Genomic DNA, 16802 nt, shown 5'->3' with positions numbered 1-16802 from the left:
ACCATTATGTGAGTCCACACTCTACACACAGAACACTTAAAGGTGTACAAACAGCAAACACTTCCTGGCTTGATTACTGATCAGCTTCCCAACCTGCAGGCATGGAACATCCCGTTCACAAAACTCCACCGCAGTGGAAGCTGATACATGACTAACATACAGCTCAATACAATAAGGTGTGAGGGACACCACATTTACTGACTGTATAACTGTTAGTCACAAAATCCAACGTACCTCAGGAAGTGTGCTGACGAGCGTGAGACCTCACCCCCTCCTCTTTCACAGACCGTGCATCAAACCTGGACATTCTCAGCGTCCGCTGCTGATGAGATGGCTCCCAAGACGACGATCTCACCCGTCTGGTCACAAGGTCGAGTCTCTGGCAAATACACACTGTGCACTCCAGTCTTAAATGCCAACATGCTCCAATCCATCCAGATGCACCTCAGCTGTGAGTCCTGACGAGTCGCAGGTGATCAGGGTGAAGTCCTGACAGCCTCAGCAACACAGCCACTCAGTCCCAAATGCACGCCACCTGGGAGGAAACCAAACGACAAACAAACCGGCAGCCAGGCCCCCCCAGCCATATAACACTGCCTCCCATTCTACTCTTAAAAACCCTAGGAACTACAAGTAAGCCTGCAGTCTGAGAGCGAAGCGCTCTATTGGGGTGATATGGTACTATGAGGTCCCTAAGATAAGATGGGACCTGATTATTCAAAACCTTATAAGTAAGAAGAAGAATTTTAAATTCTATTCTAGAATTAACAGGAAGCCAATGAAGAGAGGCCAATATGGGTGAAATATGCTCTCTCCTTCTAGTCCCTGTCAGTACTCTAGCTGCAGCATTTTGAATTAACTGAAGGCTTTTCAGGGAACTTTTAGGACAACCTGATAATAATGAATTACAATAGTCCAGCCTAGAGGAAATAAATGCATGAATTAGTTTGGTCAAATATTATTGTGATGTTTAAGGCCAGTAAAGTAATGAATCAACAAAACAGGTGAGCAAATGTGGCAATAATAAAAACAGATATTATTAAAATGTAATGGCTTTTGCAAAAAACCCCATCATTCTATAATTAACAGATGAAATTGAATTTGATGCGTTGTTGTTGCATTTGTTCTTTGAATTGTGTATTTTGATTCTACGCTTTTATTCCTAAATGAGCACTGTGAATTTCACCTTTAAACTCAAATCTTTTTAAGTAGTAGTAGTAGTAGTTGTTGTTGTTTTTAACTTTTCCCTTACAGCTTTCCTGCAGCAATTGACCCGCACAGTGATGGGAGGATGGGAGGGGAGGCCAGGGAAAATGATGAGTCAAAGCATTAACCCATGACATTTAAGTTATATTCCCCTGTGATTAATTAGAAAAAAAAAGGGGGGGGTACTTAATTTTACCATTGGCTTGTTTGGTTCCGACCGTGAGCAAAAGCAATGACGAAAACAACTGACGTCTCAGACCGCTGATCGAATCTGGTCTCCCCTCCTGCTGCAAATATTCAGATATATAAAAAGAGGAGCAAAGCTAAAGGCGAACAGAATCCAGCAGAGTGGAGCTACACCAGCGGTGCAACAGCGGAACTTTGGAGCGCGTAAAGGACAGAGCAACAGCTTTCACCTTTCCGCAGAGCACATGTAAGAGCATAATTTTTCATGAACGCTTAGACCAAAGATTCTTTGAATCAGTGCGAGCGCGGTGATCATCGTTTATAGCCGTTGTATCGTTGTGGTTCTGTTCCTATTACGCACGGCAGCAGCGATTTGGATATGTTAGTCCTAATAACACATTATCGACTTTTACATCGATACTTTGCTTGTGAAAGTAAGAGTATCACTTTAGTATAATAAATATGGTCTATGGTGTTAAAAAAAAGAAGCGCAGCCTCTCCACAGCACAGTAACGACTAACCAGGATTCGCGCCGTGCGTAATTACGCAGTGAATTGCGTTGAGTTTTGTTTGTCTGTTTTATTGAAATTCATAATCAGCAGAGGACTTTCGCACAGATTAGCGTCCAGATGAGAAACAATATTCTAAAAACAATATTCTAGTTTTTACTTGTTATTAAAGCATATCTGGGTTGTTGCGCGCAATCTTTAACAGTAACTAAAAGTTCCTGGATTAACCGGTTCTTATAAAAGTGTCTTTGCTTGATAATTAGAATTTGTCGACGGTGTTTGCTTGTCAAGGAGGGGACTAACTCTTCATGGTTTCCGTCCTCAGGTGTAAAGCGATGTTACAGCGGAGCGGCTCCCAGCTGCTTCTTTTAATAGCGCTGTGCAGCGTTTTGTACTCCCGGACTCTGAGTCTGCCACACACACCCATGAGGTGAGAGCCAAATCAAACTGATGCAAAACGCGAATTCACTGCATGAGCTATCGTTAATAATAGGCTTTAATTTTGGTCATGTGTTTTGCTTTATGATGCATCAGGCAAATTAAGATGTAGAGTTCAAACCGGAGCTCCTGGATTTCATTCAAATCCGCCCTGTTCTTGTATAATGAATACAAGTTTTACGCATTTAAGTAATTTGAAACGGGATGGCCATTTGCACTAGAATTGGATTGGTTTTATTTCGTGTGGTGTTTGAAGTTCTGTGTGGATGCGCAGACCGACGAGACACGCAGACGGTTTGTTCACCAGTGGATACAGCAAACTATTGGGTCAGCTTTCGGCGCGGAGGTACCTGGAGTCCCTGATCGGGAAGCGCGTCAGGTAGGCTGCCAGATGTTCTGGTAAAGCAGAATTTACCTTGTGAAAACTGATCTGTGTAAACTGTAAAACAGAAGAATATTTTTCACCTCTCACATTTGGACAAATTGCCATGTCACTTTACCTAAAGGCAATTTAAATAAAATTTAAAGTACTTTTAAAATAAAATTTTGTATTTATGAAGCTTTTATTTAATTTAACCAGTGAAAACTGGGGAAAAAAGCAAGATGACAAAACAATCTTCATCCATACTCACAAAAAAATTATTTTGTCAACAGGATCCACAAAACTGCATTAGGTCAGTTAAAAGCAAAAATATTAAGTTCATTGAACTAAATGAACTTGACAAATAATTTAACCAAAGGCATACACTGAAAAAAGAGAGAAAGAAAAAAAAAACTAATTCCATTGCTTTAGGTAGTGAGTCTCAAATGAACTGAATTTATCCAAATAAAGTTAACAAGATGGTGCAAATATTAAGTTGATATTAATTTGCATGTTACCAGTCCAAGCACTTTTTAAAGTTGGTTTGACTGCTCTCTTTTTATTGTAGTGTGTATTTTAAGTAAATGGAAAACAAAAAAGTAAAATAAAGCACCCATCCTGCCTCATTCGCTTTTTGTGTGCACTAAAGATGACACTAAAAAAAAAAAAGTCTGTTCAATTTAAATGGTTTAAATATGTACATCAGTTGCACGTGATCACAATGTGTCCAATTGACACAGTTGTCTAATGTTTCTAACTGACATACGTAACAATTTTTCTGGTGCAATTTCAGATTAAAGCTTGACTGGAATTTGCTAAATAAGTCAAGGTTGTCATTTTAATTCACAATCAGATGTCACTTTATTATTACTGCTATTATTTGAACCCATAAAGAAAAACAAAACAGCAAATAAACAACACTGTGTGAGCAGTTTTCAAAAAACTTCTGTGGCTGTAACGGGAGAAAATGTGCATTATGCAACTTTTGTCTATTGCAAATGACTTTGTGGTGGAGTGGAATAGAGAATGATTTTTATATAAGAAAACACATTAAATCCAGGCTCAAGTCTCTCAAGTGCCTTCTGAAAAACTGGAGCTGAAATTTCATGTCTTCTTTTTAAGAAAATCCTTCTCTGTGCCATAATGAACCCGCACAACTGGTGATGCAACTGACAAATGTTCTACAATGCACAGTTTCTCCAGTCACAGCTACAGGAGACGATAACTCATGGAGAGTTGTAATGAGTGTCTTGGTGGCTTCCCTCACTATAGTCTCCATCTTGGTCACTCAGTTTTTGTGAACATGCTTTCAAATTTACCACACAGTCGAATACTGTTTGTATTTATTCATGATTGATGTAAATGAAGTTCAAACATATTCAGTGACTTGGACATGGTCACATTTCCATTCTTTGAGTTGTCTCAAGAAGACTGGATGTGAAAGCAATGATTTAATCCTTATGTTTAGAATTATGTTAGTTTGTCTATTTGCTTATGGTTTCTGAAAATGGAGGTCATATGTGACAATTTTATTATACCTGTTAAGCAAAAAATCTACACTACATGCATATCTTGATTGTTACCTCTGCCGAAGTTGGAGGAGGTTATATGCTTATATGCCGTTTGTTCATTTGTCTGTTTGTTTGTGAACAGCCTGGAGCCCACAATTTTTCATGTATCATTATACAGTTTTTACTGAAAATTCATACCCTGATAGGCAATAACTGATTCAGTTTCCAAGGTCATATGTCAAAGGTCAAAGTCAGGAAAAATCTTGGAAAATGTGAAAAATTCCTATCTTGTTGTGTGGGCCGCCAGAAGAGGAGGTACTGCTGGCCCACCACCAGAGGGCGCCCTGTCTGGAGTGCGGGCTCCAGGCACCAGAGGGCGCAGCCGCCTCACAGGAGCAGCCAGGGTGACAGCTGTCACGCATCACCTGCAACAGCTGTTACCAATCACCTGATCAGCAGGGGTACATCAGCAGGACGACATCTCCACCTCTTTGCCGAGATATCGCTCTACCTGGAAGGTAACGTTCTCAGCTGACTGTGTGATCTTTTGACAGTAACCTTTTGTGACTTTTGTGCATTGTATAGCAGACTCTTTTTCCAACGAGAGGTGGAGGTAGTTTTCCTGCCGTGTGGATTGCTGGGTGCAAGCGCGCCCACATTTAATTGTTTTTTTTTGTTCCTCGCCAGCAGTACCAGGTCCGACACGCGGAGGCAGTGGCCACCTGGGAGTTCGGGACTTGGCGGCTCCAGTATTCCCGGGGTCTGGTGGCGGAGGAAATCGTGTGGTTCCGGTTCTACTTTGGACAGACGTCTTCTATCTTCGAGCCTGCCCACACGACACCTTTTGTGATTTGGCTTTTTGTCTATTGTTGTAATCTGATTGTATTTGTTGTGCCCATTCACAACAGTAAAGTGTTGTTATTTGACTTCCTCCATTGTCCGTTCATTTGCGCCCCCTGTTGTGGGTCCGTGTACCTACACTTTCCCAACAGGATATCTCGGCCAACGTCATGGACCCCGAGGGGCATCAACCGGCCGTTGAACGGCCAATGGAAGAGCAGGGCGCACAGGCGTCTGCAGGAGGAATGATCGGTGAGTTGCAGCAAATCCTCACCGCTTTTACGGCTCGGCTGGATCTGATGACCGAGCAGAACGTCCTCCTTAACCGCAGGGTGGAGGCTCTCGCCGCGCAGGTGGAAGCGCGCCCTCAGGGCGCTGCTGCGGCTCTCCCTCCTGTCGATCCTGTGCGCAATAGTGACGTTCCACAGGTCGTTCAACGACCCCTCCCACCTTTCCCTGAAGCATACATAAGCCCTCCAGAACCGTACGGGGGTTGTGTAGAGACATGCGCGGACTTTCTTATGCAGTGTTCGCTCGTCTTCGCACAACGTCCCGTCATGTACGCGACTGATGCTAGTAAGATAGCTTATGTGATTAATCTGCTTCGCGGCGAGGCACGCGCTTGGGCTACAGCGCTCTGGGAGCAAAATTCACGGCTCCTTCTGACATATAATGGGTTTGTGAGGGAGTTCAGAACAGTGTTTGATCACCCAAATAGAGGAGAGACCACTTCAGCCGTGCTGCTGTCAATGAGACAGGGGCGCCGGAGCGCAGCTGCTTATGCAGTCGACTTCCGCATCGCGGCTGCGAGGTCCGGCTGGAATAGCACTGCCCTCCGTGCCACCTTCGTAAACGGACTGTCGTTGGTCCTGAAGGAGCACCTGGTGGCCAAGGACGAACCGCGGGATTTAGACGGGCTTATTGATCTCGTTATACGATTAGACAATCGGTTAGAAGAACGCCGTCGGGAACGAGACGAAGGGCGTGGCCGGGCATGCTTCGTCCCTCTCCTTTCCGGTTCCGACCGAGTTCCGCCCTCCCCACGCTCCATGGCCTTTACGCTACGTGTGGTGACAGCTCCCCCTGCTGACGAAGCTATGGACACGAGCAGGGCCACATTTAGGGCACCAGATAGACAGAGGAGGCTGGCCCGCGGAGCGTGCTTTGTTTGTGGCTCAATAGAGCATCAAGTGAGGGACTGCCCCGAGCGGTTAAACACCAACGCCCGCCCCTAGACACTGGATTAGGGGTGGGCCAAAACATTCACGTGGGACATACCCATATTGCCACAGGACTCCCAGTGACAATCCTTTATGAGGATTTAACCCTGAAGGCCCCAGCACTGGTGGACACGGGCTCTGAAGGGAATCTGTTAGACAGCAGATGGGCCAGGGAGATAGGGCTCCCTCTGGTGGCGCTTACCTCGCCTGTGCAGGTGCAGGTACTAGATGGCTCCCTACTCCCTCTAATCACACATAAGACACCACCAGTAACTCTGGTGGTGTCAGGAAATCACCGGGAGGAGATCGAGTTTTTTGTGACTCCTGCCACCTCCCGTGTGATTCTAGGGTTCCCCTGGATGTTAAAACACAATCCCCGGATCGATTGGCCGTCCGGGGTAGTGGTTCAGTGGAGCGAGACCTGCCATCGGGCATGTTTAGGTTCCTCGGTTCCTCCCGGTTCCCAGGCTAAGGAGGAGGTCAGAGTCCCGCCCAATCTAGGGACGGTGCCGGTGGAGTACCATGACCTTGTAGATGTGTTCAGTAAGGATCTGGCGCTCACCCTTCCCCCCCACCGTCCGTACGATTGTGCCATTGATTTGGTTCCAGGCGTTGAGTTCCCGTCCAGCAGGCTGTACAACCTCTCACGACCTGAGCGTGAATCAATGGAGACCTACATCCGGGACTCTTTAGCCGCCGGGTTGATCCGGAATTCCACCTCCCCGATGGGTGCAGGTTTCTTTTTTGTGGGTAAAAAAGACGGCGGACTTCGTCCATGCATTGATTATAGGGGGCTGAACGAAATCACGGTTCGTAATCGATACCCGTTGCCCCTGTTGGATTCAGTGTTCACGCCCCTGCATGGAGCCCAAATATTCACTAAGCTAGATCTTAGAAATGCGTATCACCTGGTTCGGATCCGGAAGGGAGACGAGTGGAAGACGGCATTTAACACCCCCTTAGGTCACTTTGAGTACCTGGTCATGCCGTTCGGCCTCACAAACGCCCCCGCGACGTTCCAAGCATTAGTTAATGATGTCTTGCGGGATTTCCTGCACCGATTCGTCTTCGTATATCTAGACGATATACTCATCTTTTCTCCGGATCCTGAGACTCATGTCCGGCATGTACGTCAGGTCCTGCAGCGGTTGTTGGAGAACCGGCTGTTTGTGAAGGGCGAGAAGTGTGAGTTTCACCGCACATCTTTGTCCTTCCTGGGGTTTATCATCTCCCCCAACTCCGTCGCTCCTGATCCGGCCAAGGTTGCGGCGGTGAGAGAATGGCCCCAACCCACTAGCCGTAGGAAGCTGCAACAGTTCCTCAGCTTTGCAAATTTCTACAGGAGGTTCATTAAGGGCTACAGTCAGGTAGTTAGCCCCCTGACAGCCCTGACCTCACCAAAAGTCCCCTTCACCTGGTCGGATCGTTGCGATGCCGCGTTCAAGGAGTTGAAACGGCGCTTCTCGTCTGCACCCGTTCTGGTGCAGCCCGATCCTAGTCGCCAGTTAGTGGTTGAAGTGGACGCCTCGGACTCAGGGATAGGAGCTGTGCTTTCCCAGAGCGGAGAGGCCGATAAGGTCCTTCACCTGTGTGCCTATTTTTCCCGCAGGTTGACCCCGGCCGAACGGAACTATGACGTCGACAATCGAGAACTCCTTGCGGTGAAAGAGGCTCTTGAAGAGTGGAGACATCTGTTGGAGGGAACGTCCGTGCCATTCACGGTTTTCACTGACCACCGTAACCTGGAGTATATCAGGACCGCCAAGCGGCTGAACCCCAGGCAAGCCCGCTGGTCACTGTTCTTCGGCCGTTTTGACTTCCGGATCACCTACCGTCCCGGGACCAAAAACCAGAGATCGGATGCCTTGTCCCGGGTACATGAAGATGAAGTCAAAGCGGAGTTGTCGGATCCACCGGAACCCATCATCCCGGAGTCCACTATCGTGGCCACCCTCACCTGGGACGTAGAGAGAACCGTCCGGGAGGCCCTGGCACGAAGCCCGGACCCTGGAACTGGGCCGAAGAACAAACTATACGTCCCACCAGAAGCTGGACTTCTGTCACGGCTCCAAGCTCTCCTGTCATCCAGGGGTGCGAAGAACCGTGGCAGTTGTCCGGCAGCGCTTCTGGTGGGCGTCCCTAGAGGCCGACATCCGGGATTATATCCAGGCCTGCACCACCTGCGCCAGGGGCAAGGCTGACCATCGCAGGGCATCAGGACTACTCCAGCCGCTGCCTGTGCCTCATCGCCCCTGGTCCCACATCGGCCTGGATTTTGTCACGGGCCTCCCGTCGTCCCAGGGTAACACCACCATCCTCACGATAGTGGACTGATTCTCCAAGGCGGCCCACTTCGTGGCCCTCCCGAAGCTCCCAACAGCCCAGGAGACAGCGGACCTCCTGGTCCACCACGTCGTCCGGCTGCATGGGATTCCAACAGACATCATCTCCGATCGCGGTCCCCAGTTCTCCTCGCAAGTCTGGAGGAGCTTCTGCCGGGAACTGGGGGCCACGGTGAGTCTCTCGTCCGGGTACCACCCTCAGACCAACGGGCAAGCAGAACGGGTAAACCAGGAGGTGGAACAGGCCTTGCGCTGCGTGACTGCCGCGCACCCGGCGGCCTGGAGTACCCATTTGGCCTGGATCGAGTATGCCCATAACAGCCAGGTGTCTTCAGCCACCGGCCTCTCCCCTTTTGAGGTGTGTCTGGGGTATCAGCCCCCGTTGTTTCCGGTGGTTGAGGGAGAGGTCGGTGTGCCCTCGGTCCAGGCCCACCTACGGAAGTGCCGTCGGGTGTGGCATGCTGCCCGTTCTGCTTTGCTAAAGGCCCGGACGAGGGCAAAAGCCCATGCAGACCGTCGGCGGACCCCGGCCCCTGCGTATCGGCCAGGGCAGGAGGTGTGGTTATCCACAAAGGACATTCCCCTCAAAGTGGACTCCCCCAAGCTACAGGACCGTTACATCGGCCCCTTCAAGATCCTTAAGGTCATCAGTCCAGCCGCAGTGAGGCTTCAGCTTCCGGCCTCACTGCGGATCCATCCTGTGTTTCATGTGTCCCGAGTTAAACCGCATCACACCTCACCCCTCTGTACTCCGGGTCCGGCGCCGCCTCCTGCCCGGATCATCGATGGCGAGCCGGCTTGGACTGTACGCCGGCTCTTGGATGTCCGTAGGATGGGCCGGGGCTTCCAGTATTTGGTGGACTGGGAGGGGTACGGTCCCGAAGAACGCTCCTGGGTGAAGAGGAGCTTCATCCTGGACCCGGCCCTCCTGGCCGATTTCTACCGCCGCCACCCGGACAAGCCTGGTCGGGCCAGGAGGCGCCCGTTGAGGGGGGGGTCCTGTTGTGTGGGCCGCCAGAAGAGGAGGTACTGCTGGCCCACCACCAGAGGGCGCCCTGTCTGGAGTGCGGGCTCCAGGCACCAGAGGGCGCAGCCGCCTCACAGGAGCAGCCAGGGTGACAGCTGTCACGCATCACCTGCAACAGCTGTTACCAATCACCTGATCAGCAGGGGTACATCAGCAGGACGACGTCTCCGTCTCTTTGCCGAGATATCGCTCTACCTGGAAGGTAACGTTCTCAGCTGACTGTGTGATCTTTCGACAGTAACCTTTTGTGCATTGTATAGCAGACTCTTTTTCCAACGAGAGGTGGAGGTAGTTTTCCTGCCGTGTGGATTGCTGGGTGCAAGCGCGCCCACATTTAATTGTTTTTTTTGTTCCTCGCCAGCAGTACCAGGTCCGACACGCGGAGGCAGTGGCCACCTGGGAGTTCGGGACTTGGCGGCTCCAGTATTCCCGGGGTCTGGTGGCGGAGGAAATCGTGTGGTTCCGGTTCTACTTTGGACAGACGTCTTCTATCTTCGAGCCTGCCCACACGACACCTTTTGTGATTTGGCTTTTTGTCTATTGTTGTAATCTGTTGTGTTTGTTGTGCCCATTCACAACAGTAAAGTGTTGTTATTTGACTTCCTCCATTGTCCGTTCATTTGCGCCCCCTGTTGTGGGTCCGTGTACCTACACTTTCCCAACATATCTTTAACATTGAATAAATTTTAAAAACTTCATAACTCTGTCAAAAAAGATCACATTTGTTTCATATGTGACATCACTGTGCAGGATGGTATCCTTTATTGACTGACAAAGTTTGATCTGCATCTGATCCAGATTACAGATTTTGTGGCTATTAAATTTAACATTGAAAACCCCATTTAATGTATATTTTGCATTTGCACTGAAAAGCCCTTTTGATCTATATTTTGTGTTATATTTTAACTTATGAAAAGTCACTTCTAACAGGAGTGTGACCTTGAAAATTTTTTCCAAAGTAAAAAATTGTGGAACTGGAAACCAGCGTTGGTGGAGGTTTGCGCTCTACGAGTGCGGTGCTCTCGTTCCACTTTATCCTCATTGCACTGGTGAATAGAGGCAAACTGTACCTAAATTTGATCTAATGTAGCTGTCTAAATACCTATGGCCATGACTGTTTGTCAGAAAGCCAGGAGAGACTCAACAATGCATTAAATGACAAGAGATGATGCATGAGCATGTTTTTGTCACTAATCTTTATTTGTCTTCTTCTCTGATTTTCTTCTTTAGTGATGAGCTGATGGACGAACCTGTGAAGCGTCACTCAGATGCCGTTTTTACAGACAACTACAGCCGCTTTCGTAAACAGATGGCCGTCAAGAAATACTTGAACTCCGTCTTAACGGGCAAAAGAAGGTGTGAAACGCTCCTTCTCCTGACACTCAGAGTACCCACATCTATCTCAATCTCAATCTGAATTTATTTATAAAGCACTTTAAAATGCATACCAACAACCAAAGCCCTGAACACAACAAGAACAGGCAAGTTAAAAAAAATAAATAAATAAACCACAGTTAAAAGCAGAATCACTAAAAAAAAAACGAACGTGTCAAACTGCGTGAAAAGCCAAAGAGAAGAAATGTGTTTTAAGAGAAGATTTAAAATCGGAGAGAATCAGCCTGCTTAATGTGCAAAGTATGTACATAATGTACATCTAGACCGAAGTAACAGCAACATAACAGCTCAGAAGATCATTTTAACGTCACTTTCTGCTCTCAAACGCAGCTTTTATTTGGGCACATCAATCACCAGATCATCAGGTTGCCAAAGTGGTCAAAGGCCACAGGTTGGACCAGGTGCACCCACTGTACATGAACACGTCTCATTTTAAGACTTACAAATGACACAGAGTTTTATTTTGAAAATCTGAGATCTCAGTGGCTTGCAGACCACACTGTAAAAAAAGTTGAGAAAAAAATAATACATTAAAGGTGGCTGCACGAACATTTTTTTGAGTTTATTTAAAGTACACAGAAAAAAGAGAATTCTTGGACCAACTTAATAAAGTGCTTAAAGGAGGTGGAAAGACTCCAATGCATTAGGTTGATCCAAACTAACTTAAGTAATAATTACACCAACATCTTAACTTAATTCATTTGAGTGCAACCAACTGAAAAAGTGATGTAACAATTTGAATAGTTTTGTTTAAGTTATTCCAACTTAACGAGAGAAGTCTTGTGGCATTAACTCAGCTGAAAGTTGAAATAACTAAGTTGAAATAACTAACTTTAAAAAATCTATATAAATTGTTACATCAATTTTTCTTGTTGAGACAGAGATTCATTTTTTAGAGTCTACCCACTCAATAATATTTCATTTAATTTAGTTTTGGCTATGCTGAAAAAAATGGAAACATAACTTAAAGTCTGTTGGGTTTAAATGATTTGAATATGTACATCAGGTGCACATGATCATAATATCTCCAAACAAGAACAATCTGAGATTTCTGATGTCCTCTAAGGGATGATAAGGACTCAAAATAACAGATATGTGATTCACATCGTGCCCCAGATTTTACCTGGATCCGGATTCCACAACACAATGCAATAATTGCATACTGATCCAGAATGATCAAGATGTTGCAAGCTGATATTTAATTCACAATCTGAAACAAAATAGTGTCTTCCTGATCTTGGTTTTACATCATGATGTTGTATCCATGAAATACTGTCGTTTTGACGTAGTCCTCAAAAATCTGTAAAGTGAAATCCTGATCAAGAATCTGGATCTGAATCCAGATCACCTCCAAAATTTAATGGGGTCTTTCATGACCTAACACCAGTGTGTGGTGAAAATCTGGTGAAAATCCATTAAGTAGTTTTGACATAAACCTCAAAATCTGACAAAGCGAAGTGTGCAAATTGAAATCCTGATCCCGAATCCAGATCACCTCCAACATTCAGAGAGTCTTCCATGGTCTAATATCTATCTGTGGTGCAAATTTCAGTAGTGCAGTAGTTTTGACGTAATCCTGCTAACAGGCAGACAGACAAATAAATAAATAAATACCAATGCTTTTATTAATAAAATAATTTTCTTATATTTCTTATAGACAAACATAAGAAAATTATATATTTAAGTCATATTTCTGTTATTTTCTTCTGTTTGTTGAAGTAAATAAATAATAATTCATCCTTTTAAAGCAGAAACAATGAAAACTACAAGAGCATTTTTATGCAGAAATCAGCAAACCAGCCATTTCAAGTGATGTCATTTATTCCAGTAAAAGTTTTTCTATTTTATTTATTTATTTATTTATTGTCAAAACATTTTTGATTGTTCGCTTTCCCAAAAGCAACACAACAGAAATAAAATGAAATATTTGATTCTTGAAGGATGCTATAGAATATTTTGCCTGATAGATAATAGAAAACATCAGCTAACAAATACTCATCCTGACTGTGCTTTTAGAAAGTATTTTCTCTCAGGAATACTTTGATTTATCAACTTCATAATTAACATCTTTCACCTTCTCGCACACAGCATAGAAGACCCCGGAACCAGCGACCCAGACGACTCCATAAATGAACCAAACACCTTCCAGGAGAACTATGATGACATCGATGTAGATCACCTCCTAAACAACTTTCAGTTGGTACATACAAACCCAGCCCGTGTTGGATTTTCATGCTTGTCTGCTTTAAATATCCAGTTTCCAGTTAAGACGTGAAGCTGAGTTTTGGTGAGCAGCAACTGGAGGAGCAGGGAAAAATAAGTGGTTAAGTTTTGTGGTTAGATTTAAGCCTCACAAACTGGGAATATTTATATAAATATAGCTTAAAGAGTACAGGGCCAACATGGTCCCCCTTGCCCCCCACCCACAAACCATATAAATTCAGTAGCATTAGAAAGCTTAGGATGCCTAGATTACAAAATAAGTGGTAACAGTAAAAATACTGGAACTCACTATATCACTGGATTACTACCCTGTCATTAACCACCATAATTACAGAATACAAAACTGTATACAAACCCCCCCTTCAACATGGGGATTTGTATGAAGGCATATCCTCTGATCTGGAACCAACCTGAAAGATACAAGAAGCACATTGTACTCTTTGGTACGTCCCACCTGGTTTGTGCTTATTTGATGTCAGGCACTTGTGAAATGGCTAATATCTTTGTAAATATATATCAATTTGAATAATTTTTGAATACTTTTTGCATGAAATGAAAGCTGATACACCTTCAAATGGTATATACTTTTGTGCAGCTAGTTGTAGAGATTTACATTGTACTAAACATCTACACCTTATAGCCTCATTTTTGTAAAAGTATTTTTATTTTTCACAGGGTATCATATTTAAATCATGTATATATACCTTTGGACACAATAAAGCTGTGTGCAGATTTCAAAACGTAGTCGATTCTATATAAAGGCAGCTTTCATTTGATGTCTGATATGTCCATGCTGTCCCATGGCCTAACTCAAGTTTGTAAAGCTTTTAACTAAGTAGTTGAGTATATTTGCTTTGTCCTCTACAAGGCAAATAAAGTTGAACCAATTTAATTGGAAGGTTTTGGCATTAATAAGCAGCCAAATTATTTAAGTTATTCTAACTTCTTTATTTTACTTCCACTCTGTTAATGTTTATGTAAATTGTTACCTTAATTATTTTTAGTCACAATAAATTACATGTAACAATTCAGATTTTATGGCCAAACTGTTTATATTAAAAGTATTGTTAACCTATTCTGTTTTTATAAAGTGTGAACAATTTTGTACCAGCATCTTTTAACAAGCTATCAACTTACTAAAATGTGTACATAAAAAAAATCATCCTTTTAAAAGGTTCTTTAAGTATTACACACTAACCGCCTGAAACTTTTTTTTTCAAGAATCTATGAAGAAAGACCCACTCAATCTAAAACAACTATCTGGCATCTTGTAATAAACTGTAAAAAGTAGAGAATTTGCATGACATCATGACATTTCTAATATTTCCTTGTTTTTGTTTGTTGTCTGTTTGCAGCCACTTTGAGGAGCGGCTGGTACCCGTGTGAATACCTCAAGTCATCCTCATGAAACTACCCATTCCAAGAACAACACAGTATTAATCCAAAGGACATCCGACGATCAAACAACGACGTGTTTTCACTCATGTGACTATTGATTTATTTATCCATCCACACTGTATATACACAATAGTAACGATTCCGGTCAAACTGCTCTTGCTCCAACCAGCAAGCGTGTCCACGTTCAGCCGAGTAAGAGACGGAAATATGTTGAATGAGTTTTACGATTTTCACAGTTGTTCAGTAAACCTTCAGTGGAATGATTTCCTTCAGTACCTTTTTATTAATATGAATATTGTTTGAAATCTGATGGAGGTGTTTGATTAAATTCTTATTAACTTCTCTGACCAACACTTCCATTCACTTTGAATACTTACAATCTCCAGTAGTATTCACGTATTATTGTTTTGCGTTCAGCTGTATTACTAACTTTCAACTGAAGCACTGTAAGATTTTACTGGATTATTTGTCCAGTTGTGTATAATACAGATAATGTAAAGGTCTTTTTATTTTCAATAAATGGTAAAATTAGACATGATTAAAATGCCCTTTTCATTGGAACAACTACACTGTTAAGTTGCAGAACCCACTTCCTGTGAAAAGGACTGGAAGGAGCAAGAAGAAGAAGAACGAACACAGATGCATATAATCACTTTATAATGATGTTATAACTGTGCATAGACCTGCCTTTAGTGCATATAGTGATGTAAACCTCACCAAATAAAAGATGTCAGTTTATTTTTCAAAGCTGAGTTGTTTTGTCTGGCTGAGTGTTTAAATGCAACATATGCGTATGTGTGTGTGCAGGGGTTGTGGGGGGGGGTTACTGGATCTGCAATGATGCCAAGAATTTGTCAATTTTTAAGTTATTTTGTGCCATATTTATCTTCCCCTGAAAAAAAATCTTATACTCTAAAACAATGAAATGTATTCATCTAATCTAATTTTGTCAACCAGTCCTACAAAACACGCTTGTTCCAATGGGAAACATAATTTGCAATAATTGGAACAATTTGTTACATTTGCTTTCCCCATTTAAACAACCAGATTTTGTGGAATCATTTGCCACAACTAGATAGATTTCTCCATGTAATGTGGAGTTGCACATTACATGGGAGGGTGGCATGTGTGTTCCTCAAGCTGAGCTCCTCTACCAGAGGCCTGGGAGTTTGAGGGTTCAGCGCAGTATCTTAGCTGTTCCTAGGACTGCAGTTTTCTGAACAGAGACCTCTGATGTTGTACTTGGAATCTGCTGGAGCCACTTTTCCAATTTGGGGGCTATAGCTCCTAGTGCTCCTATTACCACTGGGACCACTTTGGACTTCACCTTCCACATCAGCTCCAGTTGCTCCTTCAGCCTCTGGCGCTTCTCTGTTTCCTCATGCTACTTCTTTCTGATGTTATTGTCAGCTGGGATTGCCACATCGATCTCAATTGCAATTTTCATTCCCTTGTCAACCACCACTATGTCTGGTTGGTTGGATAGCAGTGGTTTGTCTGTCTGGAATTTGAAGTCCCACAGGACCTTAGCCCTGTAGTTCTCAACCACCTTTGGTGGCACTTCCCATCAGGATTTGGGGACGTCTAATCTGTATGCAGCACAGATGTTCTGGTAGACGCTTTGGTTCTTGCCCAAAACCTGCAATAAGTTTAAAAAATATCTGTGAGCATATTCTTGGGTGATTTTGGTGACCATCAAACACACAGAGACACAGACAGTGACTCTAAATTTTTAGTAACAAGGACAGTGACCGTAAATGTTCCGTAACAAGGACGGTGACCGTAAACGTTCCCTAACAAAGACAGCGACCCTAAATATTCTGAAACAAGAACAGTGAGCCTAAATGCTTCGTAACAAGGACAGTGACCCTAAATATTCCGTAACAAGGACAGTGACCTTAAATGTTCCGTAACAAGGACAGTGACCCTAAATGTTCTGTAACAAAGGCGGTGACTCTAAATGTTTCGTAACAAGGACAGTGACCCTAAATGTTTTGTAACAAGGGCAGTGATCGTATATGTTTCGTAACAAGGACAGTGACCCTAAATATTCAGTAACAAGGACAGTGACCCTAAATGTTTTGTAACAAGGACAGTGACCCTAAATGTTCCATGACAAGGACAGTGATCCTAAATATTCCATAAC

General features: G+C 44.1%; 1 protein-coding gene across 2 annotated transcripts; it reads left to right on the top strand.

The window, feature by feature from the left end:
- Nucleotides 1-1485: 1485 nt before the first annotated feature.
- vip (vasoactive intestinal peptide) lies at nt 1486-15408 on the top strand. Of its 2 annotated transcripts, none has more exons than XM_034185501.1 (6): nt 1486-1639; nt 2227-2331; nt 2596-2718; nt 10871-10996; nt 13124-13235; nt 14614-15408. In XM_034185501.1, coding segments are annotated over exons 1-6 (477 nt in total). In that variant the 5' UTR covers nt 1486-1637; the 3' UTR covers nt 14623-15408. The 2 variants fall into 2 exon arrangements, with proteins under 2 accessions (XP_034041392.1, XP_034041393.1); XM_034185502.1 differs by having other exon boundaries at nt 1487-1639; nt 2614-2718.
- The last annotated feature ends 1394 nt before the right edge of the window (nt 15409-16802 follow it).

Source organism: Thalassophryne amazonica, chromosome 13 (assembly GCF_902500255.1).
Source record: "Thalassophryne amazonica chromosome 13, fThaAma1.1, whole genome shotgun sequence".
Taxonomy (NCBI): domain Eukaryota; kingdom Metazoa; phylum Chordata; class Actinopteri; order Batrachoidiformes; family Batrachoididae; genus Thalassophryne; species Thalassophryne amazonica.
The sequence above is the reverse complement of the archived record's forward strand: the minus strand, read 5'-3'. Positions and strand labels throughout refer to the sequence as shown.

Coding starts and splice junctions, on each gene's coding strand:
- vip (XM_034185501.1), top strand. Junction 2,719..10,870: donor CTGATCGGGAAGCGCGTCAG/GTAGGCTGCCAG, acceptor TTTCTTCTTTAG/TGATGAGCTGATGGACGAAC. Junction 10,997..13,123: donor GTCTTAACGGGCAAAAGAAG/GTGTGAAACGCT, acceptor TCTCGCACACAG/CATAGAAGACCCCGGAACCA.